Source organism: Panthera uncia (assembly GCF_023721935.1).
Source record: "Panthera uncia isolate 11264 chromosome A3 unlocalized genomic scaffold, Puncia_PCG_1.0 HiC_scaffold_11, whole genome shotgun sequence".
In the NCBI taxonomy this organism is placed as follows: domain Eukaryota; kingdom Metazoa; phylum Chordata; class Mammalia; order Carnivora; family Felidae; genus Panthera; species Panthera uncia.
Window position 1 is genome coordinate 70700475 of NW_026057578.1, and position 17995 is coordinate 70718469.

The 17995-nt window shown below is 39.8% G+C and overlaps 2 protein-coding genes across 2 annotated transcripts in view; one reads left to right on the forward strand and one right to left on the reverse strand.

Moving 5' to 3' along the window:
* ASB3 (ankyrin repeat and SOCS box containing 3) overlaps positions 1-16305 on the reverse strand; it is a 116334-nt gene extending 100029 nt beyond the window's left edge. Inside the window, exon 1 of the mRNA XM_049651467.1 lies at positions 16001-16305. The gene's annotated coding sequence lies outside the window, so the exon portion shown is untranslated. The remainder of the gene's footprint in view (positions 1-16000) is intronic.
* The window catches only part of ERLEC1 (endoplasmic reticulum lectin 1), a 31450-nt gene continuing 29658 nt past the window's right edge, over positions 16204-17995 (forward strand). Inside the window, exon 1 of the mRNA XM_049651468.1 lies at positions 16204-16548. Within this exon, the coding sequence (XP_049507425.1) occupies positions 16387-16548 (162 nt within the window). The 5' untranslated portion in view covers positions 16204-16386. The remainder of the gene's footprint in view (positions 16549-17995) is intronic.

Consider the following 17995-nt stretch of genomic DNA (forward strand, 5'->3'; position numbering starts at 1 on the left):
GTTTTTTAGGGGCACCTGGGTGGCTCAGTAGGTTAAGCATCCAACTCTTGATCTTGGCTCGGGTCATGATCTCATGGTTCGTGAGATGGAGCCCTGTGTCCAGCTCTGTGCTGACAGCGCAGAGCCTCCTTGGGATTCTGTCTCTCTCTGTCCCTCCTCTGCTCACTTGTGGGTTCTTTCTCTCTCAAAATACACATGAAAGAAAAAAGAATTGTAGTTTTTTAAAATGTATAAGATTAACTCATGTAGAATTGATCTTGATTCTAATGAAGATTATTTTTTCTTTTTTTTTTTTTTTTAAGACTTTATTTTTAAGTAATCTCTACACCCAACATGGGGCTTGAATTCACCACCCCAAGATAAAGAATCACACACTCTTCTGACTGAGCCAGCCAGGTGCCCCTAATCAAGATTCTTTCTTTCTTCTTCTTTTTTTTTTTTTTTTTTTTTTTTTGTGTTTATTTATTTTTGAGAGATAGCAAGCAGGGCAGGGGCAGAAAAGTTTCACATTAAATAAAGTTGTCCTACATAGCAGGGGAAGTAGCCCTTTCCATGTTTTTCTATTTAGTAACACCTAACTTAGTAATTTACTCAGCTCTATAACTATTTTAAATATTTTCCCAACATTTTCATTATTAGTTTTCTAGAAAGCATTTCACTTGTCCTGTAAAACAAGAAAAGGTACTTAATATTAATGATCATTAACATTAATGATCATCTCATAAGGATATGCTGGGCACTTTACATATGGAAGCATTTTCTGGGCAACTCCTCTGAGCTTGTTTCCATACTATCCTGCAGTTACTTATCTGTTAAGTAGCAGAAATCCAGGTCTCTCTCTCACTCTAAAAGCACTAGATCTTTCTATGATATATTTAAAAACCCACCTGAACTTCACCATCTTTACTATACAGCATCTTTTTTTCAGGAGGTAAACAAGATTAACTGTTTTTATATAATGAAATAGGTACCTTGTTACATAAAGATGTTGATTTTTTTTTAAGTCTGAATCTTTTTTAATTTGAGAGAGAGCACATGCAAGTGGGGGAGAGGGGCAAAGGGAGATAAAGAATGAATCTTAAGCAGGCTTCACACTCAGTGAGGAGTCCGACACAGGGCTCGATCCCATGACCCTGGGATCATGGAGCCGAAATAAAAAATCAGACGTTCAACCGACTGAGCCACCCAGGCATCCCGTTAAAGTTCATTTTTATAGATGTATATAGATTCCCACAAATATAATGAGCCTACCCAAGACCCACATAGGTGAATTCAATGATAAAAAGCCTTTCATTTTACAAACAAACCTAAGTCCAAAAGAGTGTGTGACCTCCCCAAAGTGATTCTTCTACCATTTAATATATAATTGTTACAGAATATAAAGAGCAAGGGGTAACTTTGGGATGCCCATTTGTTGTCTTTCTAGGCTTTCAGTCACAAGTTAGAAAATATGTAACTATAAATATGATATGCCATCAGCATTTATAGGGAAGCCATATTCCAAAGAGCTCAGAAATAAGGGATGTTAATTTTCCTGGGATAGGGAGAAACATGACTAAAATGGAGAAGTTAAATAGTACTGAGTTAGAAGCTAGGGTTTAAAGCCTCTAAGTTAGCAGGAATGAAAAGGTATCAAGTTACCTAAAGCCTAACTTTTGTTAGCAAAACTGTCTGTCTTTACAGTCCTTGGGTCTTACTTTCAAGACATTTTTTCTCATTCTTTGCTAATTACACACAAAACTCAAAGACTCTCTTTCCTCAGAGTACAAATATTAGGTTTCAAATTTTAGGAATTCAAGAGAAGTATGAGTGTAAACCCTACATTAAGAAACTTTTAGGGGCGCCTGGGTGGCTCAGTCGGTTGAGCATCTGACTTTGGCTCAGGTCATGATCTCACATTTCATGAGTTCGAGCCCCACGTCAGGCTCTATGCTGACAGCCCAGAGCCTGGAGCCTGCTTGGGATTCTGTGTCTCCCTCTCTCTCTGCTCCTCCCCTGCTTGCACTCTGTCTCTCTGTCTCTCTGTCTCTCTCTCTCTCAAAAATCAATAAACATTAAAAAAGAAAAAGGAGGGGTACCTGGGTAGCTCAGTCGGTTAAGCGTCCAACTTCAGCTCAGGTCATGATCTCACAGTTTGTGAGTTTGAGCCCCGCGTTGGGCTGTGTGCTGACAGCTCAGAGCCTGGAGCCTGTTCTGGATTCTGTCTCCCTTTCTCTCTGCCCCGCGCCTGCTCACACTCTGTCTCTCTCAAAAAAAATAAACATTAAAAAAAATTTTAAAAAGAAAAGAAAAAGGCCATACTAAATTCTTAAAAAAAAAAAAAAGAAAGAAACAAAGAAACTCTTAATATAAATCTCTAATGGAGATTTTTTAAAGTAGGTCTTTCTACTCCCGTAGGCCACTATTATGTTTCCAACAATCACTCTTCAATCTACCCAGAATGGTAAATCCCATCTAAATACCACCTCCACAGATAAAAAGTTATCATTTAGGGAAACAAAGGTTATGATGTCATCTTTGAATATTTGAAAGTACAAAAGACCAATTTTAGGGGCACCTTAGCAGTTCAGTCAGTTATGTGCCTGACTCTTGATCTAGGCTCAGGTCATGATCTCAGTTTTGGGAGTTCAAGCCCCATATCGGGCTCTGTGCTAACAGCTCAGACACTGAGTGGGATTCTTCCTCACTCTCTGCCTTTCCCCTGCTTATACACGTACTCTAAATAAATAAACAAACAAAACAAATAAATAAGCAAACAAACATTAAAACAAAAAAAGACTGGGGTGCCTGGGTGGCTCAGTTGGCTAAATGTCCAACTCTTGATTTTGGCTCAGGTAATCTCACAGTTTCAGGAGTTCAAGACCCACATCAGGTTCTGCACTGACAACTTAGCTTGAGATTCTCTCTGTCTCTGCCCCTACCCCACTCATGCTCTGTCTCTCTCAAAATAAATAAAACTTTTTAAAAATTAAAAAATAAAGGGGCACCTGGGCGGCTCAGTTGGTTAAGCGTCTGACTTCAGCTCAGGTCATGATCTCATAGTTTGTGGGTTCAAGCTCCACATCGGGCTCTGTGCTGACAGCTCAGAGCCTGGAGCCTGCTTCAGATTCTCTCTTTCTGCTTTCCCCGCTCATGCTCTCTCTCTCCAAAAATAAATAAACATTTAAAAAAAGATTAAAATTTTTTTTTAATTTTTAAAAAGACTGATTTTTGAAATGTGGCCATTGTCTACAGATATGCATTTCATCTTAAAAAGGAATTTTTTTTCATTTTCAACTAATAAAGTACCTGAAATGATTGTTTTACATTTTGAAGGTGCTTATTTAATTTTAACATGTGTGAAGCATTATACAATACCTGATGTAATAATATGTATTACCTAATATTACTTTATATTATATATTCAGATTACCATGGTTTTAGTATCTCTTTGAGATTCATAATGAGATCAATCATGCCTATAATTTAAGAACCATATTTGATCTATTAGATATTATTCAAACATTTTATAGTCAACATTTCATTCTATTAGATTTCTCTTTTCCATGGATACATAGCTTTTAAATTATAACTTGGGAGCAGCTATGAATATCAATGCATCATACTCCTATAATGTACCATCCCTGATTCTTTCAAACTCAGTCATATGATACATATGATACATGCACTTACAATTCTTAATTCCCCCTCATCATATGTTAAAAATCTACATATGAGGGGTGCCTGGGTGGCTCAGTTGGTTAAGTCTCTGACTCTTGATTTCAGCTCAGGTCATGATCTCACAGTTCTTGAGTTTGAGCCCTACATGGGGTTCTGAACTGACAATCTCTCTCTCTCCCTCTGCCCCTGCCACACGAGCATGCACGTGCACTCTCTCTCAAAATAAATAAACTTAAAAGAAATCTACATATGAAATATTCCAATTATGCTTATCTTTTCTCACCAGAAATACTGTGACTATATTTTCTGTGTATTTATTCAGCTCTTAACAATCTCTTTTTATGCGTTTCTAAAGGCTTAAAATAAATTCACCCTAAGCATATATTAAAAACTCAAAAGTTAGTGGAATGATTTTGTAATTTTTAAATTTTAACTCCTCCAGAGACAACTACTAAAATTATTATTCTGTATGTCAAGTTTATATGATGAAAATAAGCTTTAGTGAATTTCAGGGTGTTTTCATTCTTCTTAAATTTCATTTTCCCTTTCTAAAATATTATATAGTTGGGGCACCTGGGTGGCTTAGTCTGTTGAGCATCCAACTTCGGCTCAAGTCATGATTTCACAGTTCATGAGTTCAAGCCCCATGTCGGGCTCTTTGCTGACAGCTCAGAGTCTGAAGCCTGCTTCAGATACCGTGTCTCCTGCTCCCTCTGCCCCTCTCCCATTTGCACTCTTTCTGTCTCTCAAATATTATGTAGTTTAGCACTAATCTCTTGGTGGTTTAATTGTACTGAACCTTCTTGTCTTTATAAAACTTTAACAACGTACATACACACATTCTGTAACTGGAAAAACCACCACTTGACCCTGTAATTTTCTTTATTCTTTCAACTTTCCTATCCTTCACAGAATTTTTTTTTCAAGTTTTTATTTAAATCCATTAGTTAACATATAGTGTAACAGTAGTTTCAGGTGTACAATTTAGTGATTCATCACTTCCATACAACACACAGTGCTCATCACAAGTACATTCCTTAATCCTCATTAAGCACCTCCTTAAACATCCATTTAACCCATTCCCCCAGCCACCAATCCTCCCAAAATTCTCAATTTGTTCTGTAGAGTTAAGAGTCTATTTCCTGGTTTGCCTCTCTTTTTCCCCCACTATGTTCATCTGTTTTATTTCTTAAATTCCACATGAGTGAAATCATATATTTGTCTTTCTCTGACTTATTTTCTTAGCTTAATACTCTTTAGCTCCCACATTCTTGCAAATGACAGGATTTCATTCTTTTTTATGGCTGAGTAATATTCCATTGTGTGTGTGTAACAGAATTTTTTTTAACTATCATATTCTACTTCCTTATCAACTCTTCTTAATGCCCCTCCAATCTCCTTTTACTCTTGCTGTGCTCACATAATCAGTGTAGTCTCAAGTCTCCAATAATCCCTTCCTGATTTAACTCAAAGATCTCAGTTCATCCTTTATGATTAATGCACCAGACACTACTAAGCAAGCACCTGATATCAATAAGGCCAAAAGAGAATAACATTTCATTGTAGGGGCACCTTATATCTGGAGCCACCTTCTAACTTAACCTCTAATCTCTTTTCTTCTTTCCAATACATTCTCTACTCTGCACTCAATTATCTTTGTAAAATAGGAAAGTAACCTGATCAATAATCAAAAATGCCTTCCACTGCATACTAAACTTCAAATTCTTTTATCTGTTATTCAACTATTTATAATCTGTTATCAGCATATTTGTCACATTCCACTTCCCAATAATACACCCTACCCCATGCTCCTGTCACACTATCCTCCTCATCAATTAAGACCCAGCAAAAATGAGGGACTCATGTTATGTGGCAAGCCATGACGATGCAACAAGACTACCAAAATAAAAAAGATAGTTACCAGCTATCAAGAACCAAAGGTGGGCACCTGGGTGGCTCAGTCAGTTAAGCATCCGACTTTGGCTCAGGTCAGGTCCTGATCTCATGGGTTCGAGCCCTGCACTGACAGCTTGGAGCCTGGAGCCTGCTTCAAATTCTGCATCTCCCTCTTTCTCTGCCCTTCCCCTGCTTGTGATCTCTCTCTCTCTGCCCTCCCCCCCCCCCCCCTGTCTCTCTCTCTCTCTCTCAAAAAAAAAAAAAAAACAAAAAAAAAAAAAAAAAAGAACCACATTTGGTGGAGAGACATACAATCAAGCAAACCACGGGGTGCCTAGGTAGCTCAGTCGGTAAAAAGGCCGACTCCATTTCAGCTCAGGTCATGATCTCAGTTTTTGAGTTCTAGCTCTGCATCAGGCTCTGTAGGGACAGTGGGGAGCCTGCTTGGTATTCTCTGTCTCTTCCTCTCTCTCTGCCCTCCTCCCCACACCTCAAAATACATAAACTTAAAAAAAAAAAAAGCAAGTCAATTTAATTCAACATAAAGGCTGTGACATAAAATACAAGCAGAATACAGGGGCGCCTGGGTGGCTCTGTCAGTTAAGCATCCAACTTCAGCTCAGGTCATGATCTCATGGTTCACGTGTTCGAGCCCTGCGTCAGGCTCTGTGCTGACAGCTCAGAGCCTGAAGCCTGCTTCAGATTCTGCGTCTCCCTCTCACTCTTTGCACTTCCCCTGCTCACGCTCTGTCTCTGTCTCTCTCAAAAATAAATAAACATTAAAAAAAAATTTTTTTAATACAAACAGAATACAGACTGGCACATTATTAATTAAAACTAATTAAGATCAATGAAAGCCTCATAGAAAAAAATAAACAGTTGTTCATGGATCAAAGAATGATAATTAACCTTATGTAGCAAATACTACATATGCCAAAATCTGTTCCAGGTATTTTACATATATTAATCCCCATTTTCTTGGATGATGAAAATGAGAGACAAAAAGAGTTTGAGTTAAACAAACATAATAATAATAACTATCATTTATTGAATACTTACAACATGCCAGGCACTATGCTAAACACTAAAAAGGAACAAAATGAAATTAAGGGCTTTAATTTTTTAAAAAATCGTGAGAGATGGCAGCTTTCTCATTTTGTACCTCCACTGGTGTTTTAACTTCAATGAGATTTCCTCCTAAAATAGAATCAATTAAAGGATAAAAAAAAAGAAACGGATTCATTTAATTGTCCATATCCTACAGCCATAATTTTTTTAACTTAGACAAAAGTATGCTTTGCCCAGTTTTCTCAACAGCATTAATCGATTTATTCAACAAATATCTATGTATTATCTACTCTGTGTGAGATAAACTAAGGACATTAATTTTCCTCCACTTCTATCAAAATTCCACTAAAATGTATTCATTCATTCCAGAAGAGAAAAAGTAGATGGGATTATATTGGGGATTAAGCCAGTGCAGAAAAAAACTGCAATCTAGAACATGCACACAGGCACAAGAAGCTGCACCCATGGAGAAGCCATTCCTGGCAGCAGAACCTGGAGAACTACCAAACATGAAAACAGGAATAGAAAGGAGGGGGCTGTAGGATTAAAATCAGGATGATTAAAATATGTATATGGAACAGCCAAGCCAAACCTCTTACCCCATTCCTTTACACAAAGAAAGTCTATCAGCAACTGTGTTGGTTTCTAGCTAAAACCACATTTGTTTTTCTTAATTGAGCAATCTACCCTGAAAGCATTAGAGCATCCTCATACTCCCCAACAAAGCCTTCCTTATTTGGCCATAGGCTAGAGGCAGACAGGGGAGAAGCAGCTCTTTTCCTGCATTTCATCCATGGACCCTAAAGTGAGGCCCAGCAATTAATACCATGCTCATTTACAAAGAGCTCAAGAACCTTTTTTTTTCTTTTTTCTTTTTTTTTAAGGAAAAGCAAAGGCACAAGAGAAAAGGATGAAAATAAACAACTAACCTGAAGGAAGTACCGCTATTTCTGGGAACAGAAGATAAATGTTTAAAATTTATAAGTGCTATCCTAAAAGAAGTTCATAAAGACACTGCAACCATGAAAACTGAGCAACTAGAGGGGTGCCTGGGTGGCTCTGTCGGTTGAGCCTCTGACTTCGGCTCAGGTCCTGGGCTCGCAGTTCATGAGTTCGAGCCCCACATCAGGCTCTCTGATCAGTGAGGAGCCGACTTCAGGTCCTCTGTCCCCCTCTCTGTGCCCCTCCCCTGCTCAGACGCTCACTCTCTCTCTCTCTCTCAAAAATAAATAAATAAACATTAAAAAAATATTGAGCAACTGGAGTACACCTGAAACTAGATAGCACATCATAAGTTTAAGTGGCAGCAGTTACTTTCTTTCATAGTAGAACAAAAAACAATAGTGTGCCCTAAAATATACAGCAAAGGAGGGCTGCTATGGTAGACTTTAAGACAACAATCAAACGCAAGTCATGAACTTTGACTGGAAAGGGAATAAAGGTAAATAAACAGTAAAAATTGAAATCATTGTTATTTTTCTAAGATATGATAGTAGTATACATCTTAGGTTATATAGGAGTCTCTTCATTCTTAGTCATTGACTTTTTTCAACATCCAGGCCATTGGTCTTATTCAAGGTGACACATTTTGGATTTGGTTATTTCTTAGGCTTGGCGAGAATACAACATAGGTATTATTGTACACAGCTGTTGCTGTATACTTGGAGTTTTAAAAATTCATTCTTGTACAGGACATCTGGGTGGCTCCCAGTTGGTTAAGCATTTGACTCCTGATTTCAGCTCTCACACTATGTGAGATCAAGCCCTGCATCCAGTTCTGCACTGTAGAGCCAGCTTGGGATTCTCTTTCCCCCTATCGCTGCCCTTTCCCCCCCACCATCAAAATAAATAAACTTAAAAAAAATTTTTTTTAATTCATTCTTACAGAAAATTCTTAGTAAAAACTTAAAAATATAAAGCATGGGATTAAAAAAAGAATCATGCTAGCTTGAAATCAAATTTCCACTCTCCTTTTTTCCTCCTATGCCTAAGAAACAAATACAATATTCACATCTGCACCTGTGTATTTGCTGGTATTCTGTCACCTGTGTGTGTTATATTTTAACCAAAAAATGTCTAAAAACCAAAAGCTTTTCTTTTCCTTTATCTTTCCCAAAATGTGCATCCCAGTTCTCCTATGTCTTCTTTCTTATTACTGCAGAATAAATTATATTCAAAGAAGGAATTGAAGGAGAAAAAATCAGTATTGAAAATGAAGAGAAAAGGGCAATTACCTTCTTCGGCAGCCTCTGGAGTAATTAGTGCTACACAACCTCAGACTGCACACCAGCTGTTCAGCTGAGCAAATGTCGTTGTTTTTACTGGTTTTGCCCTTTTTTATGTCTAAATGAGAAACAAGAGATCTGGGGTAACTTTTAACTCAAAGCCCAACTGTCTGTTTCTCATTTGTGATTCATAAAAATTTCAACTAAAAAAAATTTATAGTTTGATTATAGCATTGTTTACAGCGTGGCATAAATATATAATTTTGTATGTGTAAATTATATTAGAATATAGTATTAACTTGTATCACAGTTTCCTCATCAGTAATATGGGGAAAACAATAAAACCTACTTTTTGGGTTATTATGAGGAATAAGTCAAATAAGTTAATATAAAGTGCTTATTAAAATAGAGCCTGGGGGCGCCTGGGTGGCTCCGTCAGTTGGGTGTCCGACTTCAGGTCATGATCTCATGATCCGTGAGTTCGAGCCCCGCATCAGGCTCTGTGCTAACAGCTCAGAGCCTGGAGCCTGCTTCGATTCTGTATCTCCCTCTCTCTCTGACCCTCCCCCATTCATGCTCGCTCTCTGTCTCAAAAATAAATAAACATTAAACAAAAAAAATTTTTTAAATAAAAAAATAAAATAAATAAAATAGAGCCTGGACACAACATCTGTTACATGAACAGAATATATAATAAAACTGAATCATCATTAGTTCTTACATCTTACCACTTATTTTCTCCATCAGAAGGATAAGAAAACAGGGGCGCCTGGGTGGCTCGGTCGGTTAAGTGTCCGACTTCGGCTCAGGTCATGATCTCATGGTCCGTGAGTTCGAGCCCCGCGTCGGGCTCTGTGCTGACTGCTCAGAGCCTGGAGCCTGTTTCAGATTCTGTGTCTCCCTCTCTCTCTGCCCCTCCCCTGTTGATGCTCTGTCTCTCTCTGTCTCAAAAATAAACGTTAAAAAAAATTAAAAAGAATAATAATAAAAAAGAAGGATAAGAAAACAGAGTTCTGAAGAGGTTAAGTAACATTCCCAAGGTCAGACATATGGTTAGGTAATAGAGCCTCTGCTCCTAACACCTCGCTATTTTTTTATAAAAATCTTTTAACATTTATTTTTGAGAGAGAGATAGAATGTGAACAGGAAACGGGCAGAGAGAGAAGAAGACACAGAATCTGAAGCTGGCTCCAGGCTCTGAGCTGTCAGCACAGAGCCTGACATGGGGCTCAAACCTACGAACCATGAGATCACAATCTCAGCCGAAGACAGACACTTAACCAACTGAGCCACCCAGGCGCCCCTCACTATTCAGTTGCATAAAGTTTGTATATAATCATTTATTCAGCCATAGCCTTAATGGTGGGAATTCAGATATCCAGAGGTTTTTTTGCCATTATAGATAATACCACAATGAATACCTTTGTACATACATCCTTATGTATCAAGGCTTTTGTTTTTAAAAATATTTTAAGTTTACTTTTGAGACAGAGAAAGAACACAGAGAAGGAGTGGGGGAAGAGTGGAGATAGAGAATCACAAGCAGGCTTCACGCTGTCAGAGCAGAGCCCAAGGTGGGACTCAATATCATGAACCTCAAGATTATGACCTCAGCCAAGATCAAGAGTTGGACACTTAACCAACTGAGCTACCCAGGCACCCTAGGGCTTTTGTTTTAAAGGAGAAAATTCAAAAAATAAAATCACTAAGCCAAAGGTTTGCATAATTTTAACAGAAATTACTAATTTTAAGACATTTATTATAGCAGGTCTATCTTTCCTTCTATAGTATCTGGATTTCCTATCTTACAAAAAAAATGTCATCTCTACTCCAGTTACATAAATATTCTCCTAATTTCTTCACATAGATACATATCTTAAACCCCTTTACAATTTACTTTTTGTGTATTTTGTGAAGAAGGGATCTAGTTGGCTTTCTTATATGTGGATAGCAAATTATACTCGCAGTATTTATTAGTTAAAACATCCTTTTGGGGCACCTGGGTGGCTCAGTTGGTTAAGCATCCAACTCTTAATCTTGGCTCAAGTCAGGATCTCATGGTTCGTGAGCTCAAGTCCTAAATCAGGCTCTGTGCTGACAGCGCAGAGCCTGCTTGGGATTCTCTCTCTCCTTCTCTCTCTCTCTCAGCCCCTTCCCTGCTTGAGCACACACACTTTCTCTCTCAAATTAAATAATTTTTTTTTTTTAAGTCCTTTTCCCACCGGGGTAAAATGTCACCCTTGACACATATTAAACTCCTTATGTCATTCCCAAGCTTCTTTCCTGTACTCAAACCAAATTACTTTTGATCTCAATAGGTCTTGGGCTCATGTTCTTTCCACTTAGAATAGGCCTTTCCCAAGCTCTATAAATCCAAATCCTACCATCTGTGAAGGTCCAATACAAATGCCAGGACTACTTTATTAGTTTCTACCCTTCCTTCCTCTCATCCCTTGCTAGAGGTAATCACTCCCTCCTTTGAATGTCCACAATACTTTATCCGTACAGTACTTCTCTAACACTCCCCACTTTTAATATAATTAGTTACATACAAGTCCTATCTCCTTTCTAGGTGGTAACATTCTGATGGACTTGATCTGTATCCACATCATTTTATAGCACCCTTAGTACTTGGGACAGTGCCCCAAAATCATATATGTTAGATGAATAACTGCACAACTTTCTTGTTCCCTCCCCAGATCTGCAGTTCTGCAACTAGCTGAAAATTACTGCATTGTACACAGAAAAAGGTAGCTTTGCCAAATAAAGGAGGATTTTTCTGTAATCCATAAATCAAAAGTTAAAATAACTGAAATTTAAAATTACATATTCTATACCATATTTATACGAGAAAAAGTCAAAAGACTATTAAATGAAAGTGTTGACTATTTTTTTCAGAATAGCAATTTCTAGGCTATGATAGGATTAACAGATTCAGAACAATCTTCAACATATTTATATTGAAATCTTCTATGATGATAACCTATGTGTATAATAATGACATTAGTGCAAGGTAAGATCAAGTGACTTATGAAATACCAAAGACACAATGCAAACTACCATCTGAATTATAAGCAGAGCAGGTATTCACTACTCTGACAAAATTCTGAAGTGCTAGGAAGGTCTCCTGCTTGCCCCTAAACATCTTTGCAATCAGTGAGCTATTGCCTAAAAATTCATCATGAATATTCAGTTTCATTTAAGAGTCTAAACCAGCAGTTCTCAATCATGGGCCATTTTTCCTGCCAAGGGACATGTGGCAGTATCTGCAGACATTTTTAGTTGCCACATGAGTGGGAGGGATTGTTAGTAACATTTAGTGGACACAAACCAGGTGATGAGGGAGCACAAAGCAAGCTGAGGGCACAGTACAGGCTAAGAGCACCCCTGCCCCCAGGTGGAATATGTGTGATATTCCTCAGACATTCCTGGCTACTCAAGAACAAAGGAAAGGGGTTTAAGTGTTTGCCATGGTAATGTGGGAAACTAAGGCAAACTAAAATTTAAATTCCCTTACTGCCTACAGCACATCGACAAGTCTTTGAAACAGAGTAAATGGGAACCTTGGCTTAACATTACCCTGACCCCCCAGGATCCTGTAAGTCTACTTTAACATATAAAAACTTCTTTGGAAACTTCCTTGATCTCAACTCCCCCACAATACACGCTGGCAATCATACTCCAAGCTTACGGCCAGCTGATATACATCTGAAGGGCCTCATGACTGTGGTTTTACTACACCCTAATAAATTGCATTTTCCTAACAGGAGCTAGCCCCTCAAGATCCTGGAAACCTTGCTTCCAAAATACTTTAGAAACTTACTCTATCCCAAACCCTCTCCTAACCTTAGGATATATAATCAGTTACCCGGGGCGCCTGGGTGGTTCAATTGGTTGGGTGTCTGACTTTAGCTCAGGTCAGGAACTCGCAGTATGTATGTTCCAGTCCCGCAGCAGGCTCTGTGCTGAAGCTTGGAGCCTGCTTGGATTCTGTGTCTCCCTCTCTCTCTGCCTCTCCCCCACTCACATTCTCTCTCTCTCAAAAATAAATAAGTTTAAAAAAAACCTTTTTTTAAAAAATCAGTTACCTGTCACAACCCCAGTGCAGCTCTTTCTGCCCACAGGTCCTGTCCCCATGCTTTAATAAAATCACCTTTTTTGCATCAAAGACATCTTCAAGAATTCTTTCTTGGCCATTGGCTCCAAACCCCCCACCATCACCCCAAAACCCCATCACCAAAGAGTTTCTTACTTATGTGTTATTTATTTAGACACCCACCCCCCTTACTTGAACATAAGCTCTATTGAGCCAAATTCCATTATTATAGCCCCAGAGACTAAACCAGAGCCTTATAAGTATTTTTAATTTTTATTAGTTAAATGTCTTTTTCTTTTTTTTTTTTTTAAAGACTTTAAGTAGTCCCTACAGCCAAAGTGGGGCTCAAACTCACAATGCTGAGATCAAGAGTCACATGCTCTACCAACATAGCCAGCTGGTGCCCGTTTTGTTTCATTTTTAACGTTTATTTTTTGAGAGAGAGAGAAAAACAGAGCATGAGCAAGGGAGGGGCAGAGAGAGAGGGAGACACAAAATTTGAAGCAGTCAGCACAGAGCCTGATGCAGGACCATAGGATCATGACCTGAGCTGAAGTCAGACACTCAACCCAGGTGCTCCTGCTCGTCTTTTTCTTTCATGACAGAAAGATTTCCTATTTTATTCACAAGGATTATCTAATTATTCTCCTAAGTTTTCTTATATTGTTTTCTCTTTTTTGTGTGTGATTCATTTAAATCTTTAATCCATTTGGAATTAGTCTTTGTTTGTATACTTGAGAAACAGAAATCACATCGGATGATTCCAATGCAAAAACTCTACAATAATTCTGACCTGTTGGATAAAACTCAAACACCTCTGCAGAACATGTTAATGAGGTTTTGGGGTGACGGGGGTTCAGAGCTGACAGCCAAGAAAGAATTCTTAAAGATGTCTTTGGTGCAAAAGGTGATTTTATTAAAGTACAGGACCCATGGGCAGAAAGAGCTGCACTGGGGCTGTAAAGAATCCCGTATGACCCGTATGACGGGTTATATACCTTGAACTTGTGGGAGGTATAGTCCAGAAGGGAAGTTTCCAAAAAGACTTTCATATGCTAAAGACTCACAGATTCCTGGAGGGCTAGCTATTGTCAAGCTAAGGTTGTTTTTGTCTCCAGCAAAGCATTAAAATCAAGACAGTAGGGAGTTTTCTTTAGCCAAGGATGGGATTGCCTTTTTCTTGTCAACTGGTAGGGACTCTTATCAGTTTAACCATTTGCTTTTTGCCCTTTCCTGCTTTCCTGTTTTTGGGTAGTGGGAGTTCCAAGGTATATCATGCATATCCCAGCTGGGGGCAGGGGGTGTGCTAGCTTGTACTTTGCCCTCAGCCTGCCTTATGTTCCCTTATCAATACAAACTGATTGCATCTGTTCCTCTGTAGTATCAATCTCCTGCTCCTAATTCCATCTTATCCTGCCCTCTGACTATACCAAAAGGTCCTAATGGATCATCAGTAAGAATTATGCTTGAAATGCACTTCCCCATCTGCCTGCTGAACTTCTATAAGTCCTTAAAAGCCCCAGTTCTACAGTCACCTCTCCTGGAAAGTCTTTCCTGTCCAACCCCAGAGTTCCTCCCTCACTTCCTTCTTCATATCTCCACTTTCACATCTCTCTACTGTATAATATACACCTGCTTCATAATATATATAAAGTACTTAATATACATAAGTACTTAATATACATAAGTACAAAATATACATAAAATATATATACCTGCTTCATAATATATATAAAGTACTTAGACTAGTGCCTACCACAGAATAAATGCTAAGTAAATGTTAAGTACTATTTTATTACCACAATAGGTCGCAATTATTTGTGTAATCTCCCTTGCTAGACTATGGGGAACAGAAGACAGAGACCCACTTATCTGCTATTATTTTACCAAACCCACTGGTCTGGCACATATTAAACACTAATAAGTAATAAATAAAGTAATAAGACCTCAATTCTAGACAGGAGTAATTTTGATACTGTGCATTCCCTATGTTTTAAATGAAAAAGGAAATTTTTCAGATGAAAAATTGTCTGCCGTTCCTGCTTTTTTTTAATTTGGTTCAAATTTGAGGAGTTCTAGCTTTACCCACCTCCAGAAAGACAATTCTTGGTGCTCCATAGCTACCACTGTATAACCAAGTATACTGGAAATGAAAACCATGGCATGGGGAGGGGAACTTAAAATTTTTTATCTTACTCTGAATGCAGTCAAGAGTTCATACCCTCACATTCTCTTGGCCCTGAACTTCACATAAGTAAACTCATCAGCGCAGCGCCTCGGTGGCTCAGTCCGTTAAGCGGCGAACCTCGGCTCAGGTCAAGATCTAGCAGTTCCTGAGTTCAACCCCAACATGGGGCTCTGTGCTGACAGCTCAGAGCCTGAAGCCTTTTCAGATTCTGTGTCTCCCTCACTCTGCCCCTCCCCAACTCGCGCTCTCTCTTTCCCTCTCCCAAAAATAAACATTAAAAAGTAAATAAGATATAACAAAAAAAAAAAAAAAAAAGGAAATTTATCAGTTTCCATGATGACACAACAACCCTATCCGTCAACCCTGGAATGAAGGAGAAGCCTCACGGGTGAAAATGCAGAGGCTGTGATGTCTAGCTGCTCTCTTCACGAGGAGTCTGCGTCCATACCAACTTCGGAGAATCACAGCATTCTTTTACTGAGGGAAGACAGGATTCCTCAGCTCCAGTATCCCCTAACCTAGGACTGCAGAGACAGTGAGCAAACCGCCCTGCGTTGGTCAGCAGCTGCAAGGCACTGAGATGACTACAGCCCGGAGTAGAAGAGGCGGAGAGAAGCTTCAAGCGGGAAAGATGAAACGCAGAGATGCTACGTGCGGAGAAAAGGAGAAAGGAAAGCAGCTGGAGGATAGATCAGCCAGGAACACCGCCACTTCTCACTTCTCATCTCCACCTCGAATCTTGGCATCCAAAATCTACACCCGCCACTCTCACTCTCTACTTTCCGCTCCAGGGCGGGCCAAGCCGCCGCCCACCCCTAGAAACCGGGCCGGTGGCAGGAGGGGGCGGTTGCAGCCTCCCGGACTCACCGGCTCTCGGTGCCGCCACTTCTGCGCGGAAAGGCCTGGTCCGAGGTGCGGTCTTCTGAAGTCCGCTCCCCAGAAGCCACGATGTTCGATTTCTCCGCTCCCCGCAACCGCGAGAACTCCAACCGGCGTCCGGGCTTCCGTAGGCGGACGGCTTGGCGGCCCCGGATGTTGATTGCCGCCTGCCCCGGAAACGGTGGCGGAAGGCCCAAGGGGGCGGAGGTGGCGTTGCCCTGCTCTCCGGAAGGAGACGTGGCGGCGGTTGGGCCCCCGGCTGCCTGGGTGCTTAGTAGTCCCGCCGCCTCCTCCTCCTCCTCCCCCTCCTCCCCCTCCTCTCCTCTGTGCGCAGAGGAGGCTGTGGCGGCGGCTGGAGAAATCGGCAGCGGAGGATGGAGGAAGGAGGCGGCGGCGCGCGTAGTCTGGTCCAAGGCGGGCCGGTGTTATTGGTCCTCTGCGGCCTCTTAGAGGCGTCCGGCGGCGGCCGAGCGCTCCCCCAGCTCAGCGATGACATCCCTTTCCGAGTCAACTGGCCCGGCACCGAGTTCTCTCTGGTCAGTGCCCTTGCGAATCCTGTAGCTATCTCTCTCCCTCCTAGCACTAGAGTTTGGCTCCTTTTCTCCTTACCTGCGCGTTGCTCCCCCAGAACCACCTCTGCAGGCGCCTGCCCCCTTCCCTAATCCAAAGGTTCATTTATCTCTCATCCATTCATTCATACAGCAAGTGTTTACCGAACACACTATGTAGTTGTGCCCTCCATGCTAAGCATTGGCGATTCAGAGATTACCTGCTCTCCCCCTTTTAAATTTGTCTCATTAGACCGTGCTTACCAACACTCCCACCCCACGGAAGCAGCTTTTTTGGAAATTAAGGCGCTTACGTTGAATCTTCTCTTTAGAAAGTCAGCTGCAGTTCTTCCTCCACCAGCCGCCTTCTCTCCTTTAGTATTGCACACAACCGGATCGACACAACCGGTTACACTGCAGATATGAGTTCCCTTTCACACTCGGTATATCTATCTTGTATACACACACGTGCATATGTGTATACGCACAGCTCTGTCTCCTTCAAAGTTGTTTCTGAGAGAGCTATTTGACCTGTGGGATGTTAACGATGCTGTATTCAGAATATCCTTTACCGTGTTAATGTATTGCAGTGGTAATACGTAAGACCCCAGAACATGAGATTTTATGGTCAGTTTTCCTAGAGTGATGAACGTATTTATAACTTAACAGTTAACGAAAATTTGCAGTCCTTCTGTCTTTGGGGAGTGCTCTGCTGAAAAGTCTTCCTACCACTGTAGGCCAATAAAAATTGCACACTTAAGATACTTACCGTGTAGTAATTATTTATTTCAAATTGAAGTCTTGGAAAATATAAAAGCTTTTTTTTTTTTTTTAATTCTTACTCCAGTTAGCTGCAGTCATTCCATGTGGGATGACTATTTTGTTCTATTACCATATTGTTCTATTACTACTTCACTGAAACAAGAATAAGTGGTCGCAAGCAAGATTTACCAGGATAACAAATGTCATGGTTACCACAACAGATTTCTACTTGCAGATGTTAGTTTTTGCGAGTATGTCACACTTTATTTCTCCATCCCTCTGTTTTCAGTTCTCCTGTTCTGGTAGTTCAGTGATTCTGAAATTTATCTAAGTAATTATTTCTCTGGGAAGCCAGGTTTATATTTGTGTTAATTCCATTAAATATTGTTATTTTAAAATACTTATATAAAAGTGTATTATAAGTGAGACATAACTTTAGCAGTCTTGAGGTGAACATAATTTATTTAGTCCAACCTCTGTTACTGTTTTAAAAGAGCACACAAAATGAACATGACAAGTATTAAACAATGTGGTCATTAAAATATTTTACTCTTGCACCTGTTGGTTTTTTTTTTTTTTAATTAAAAAACGCACACTGATATGCAGCCTTCAAAACTTACTGATGTGTTAGGTGGATGACTAAAATCAGCCTTTTTCAAGATTACTACAAAAT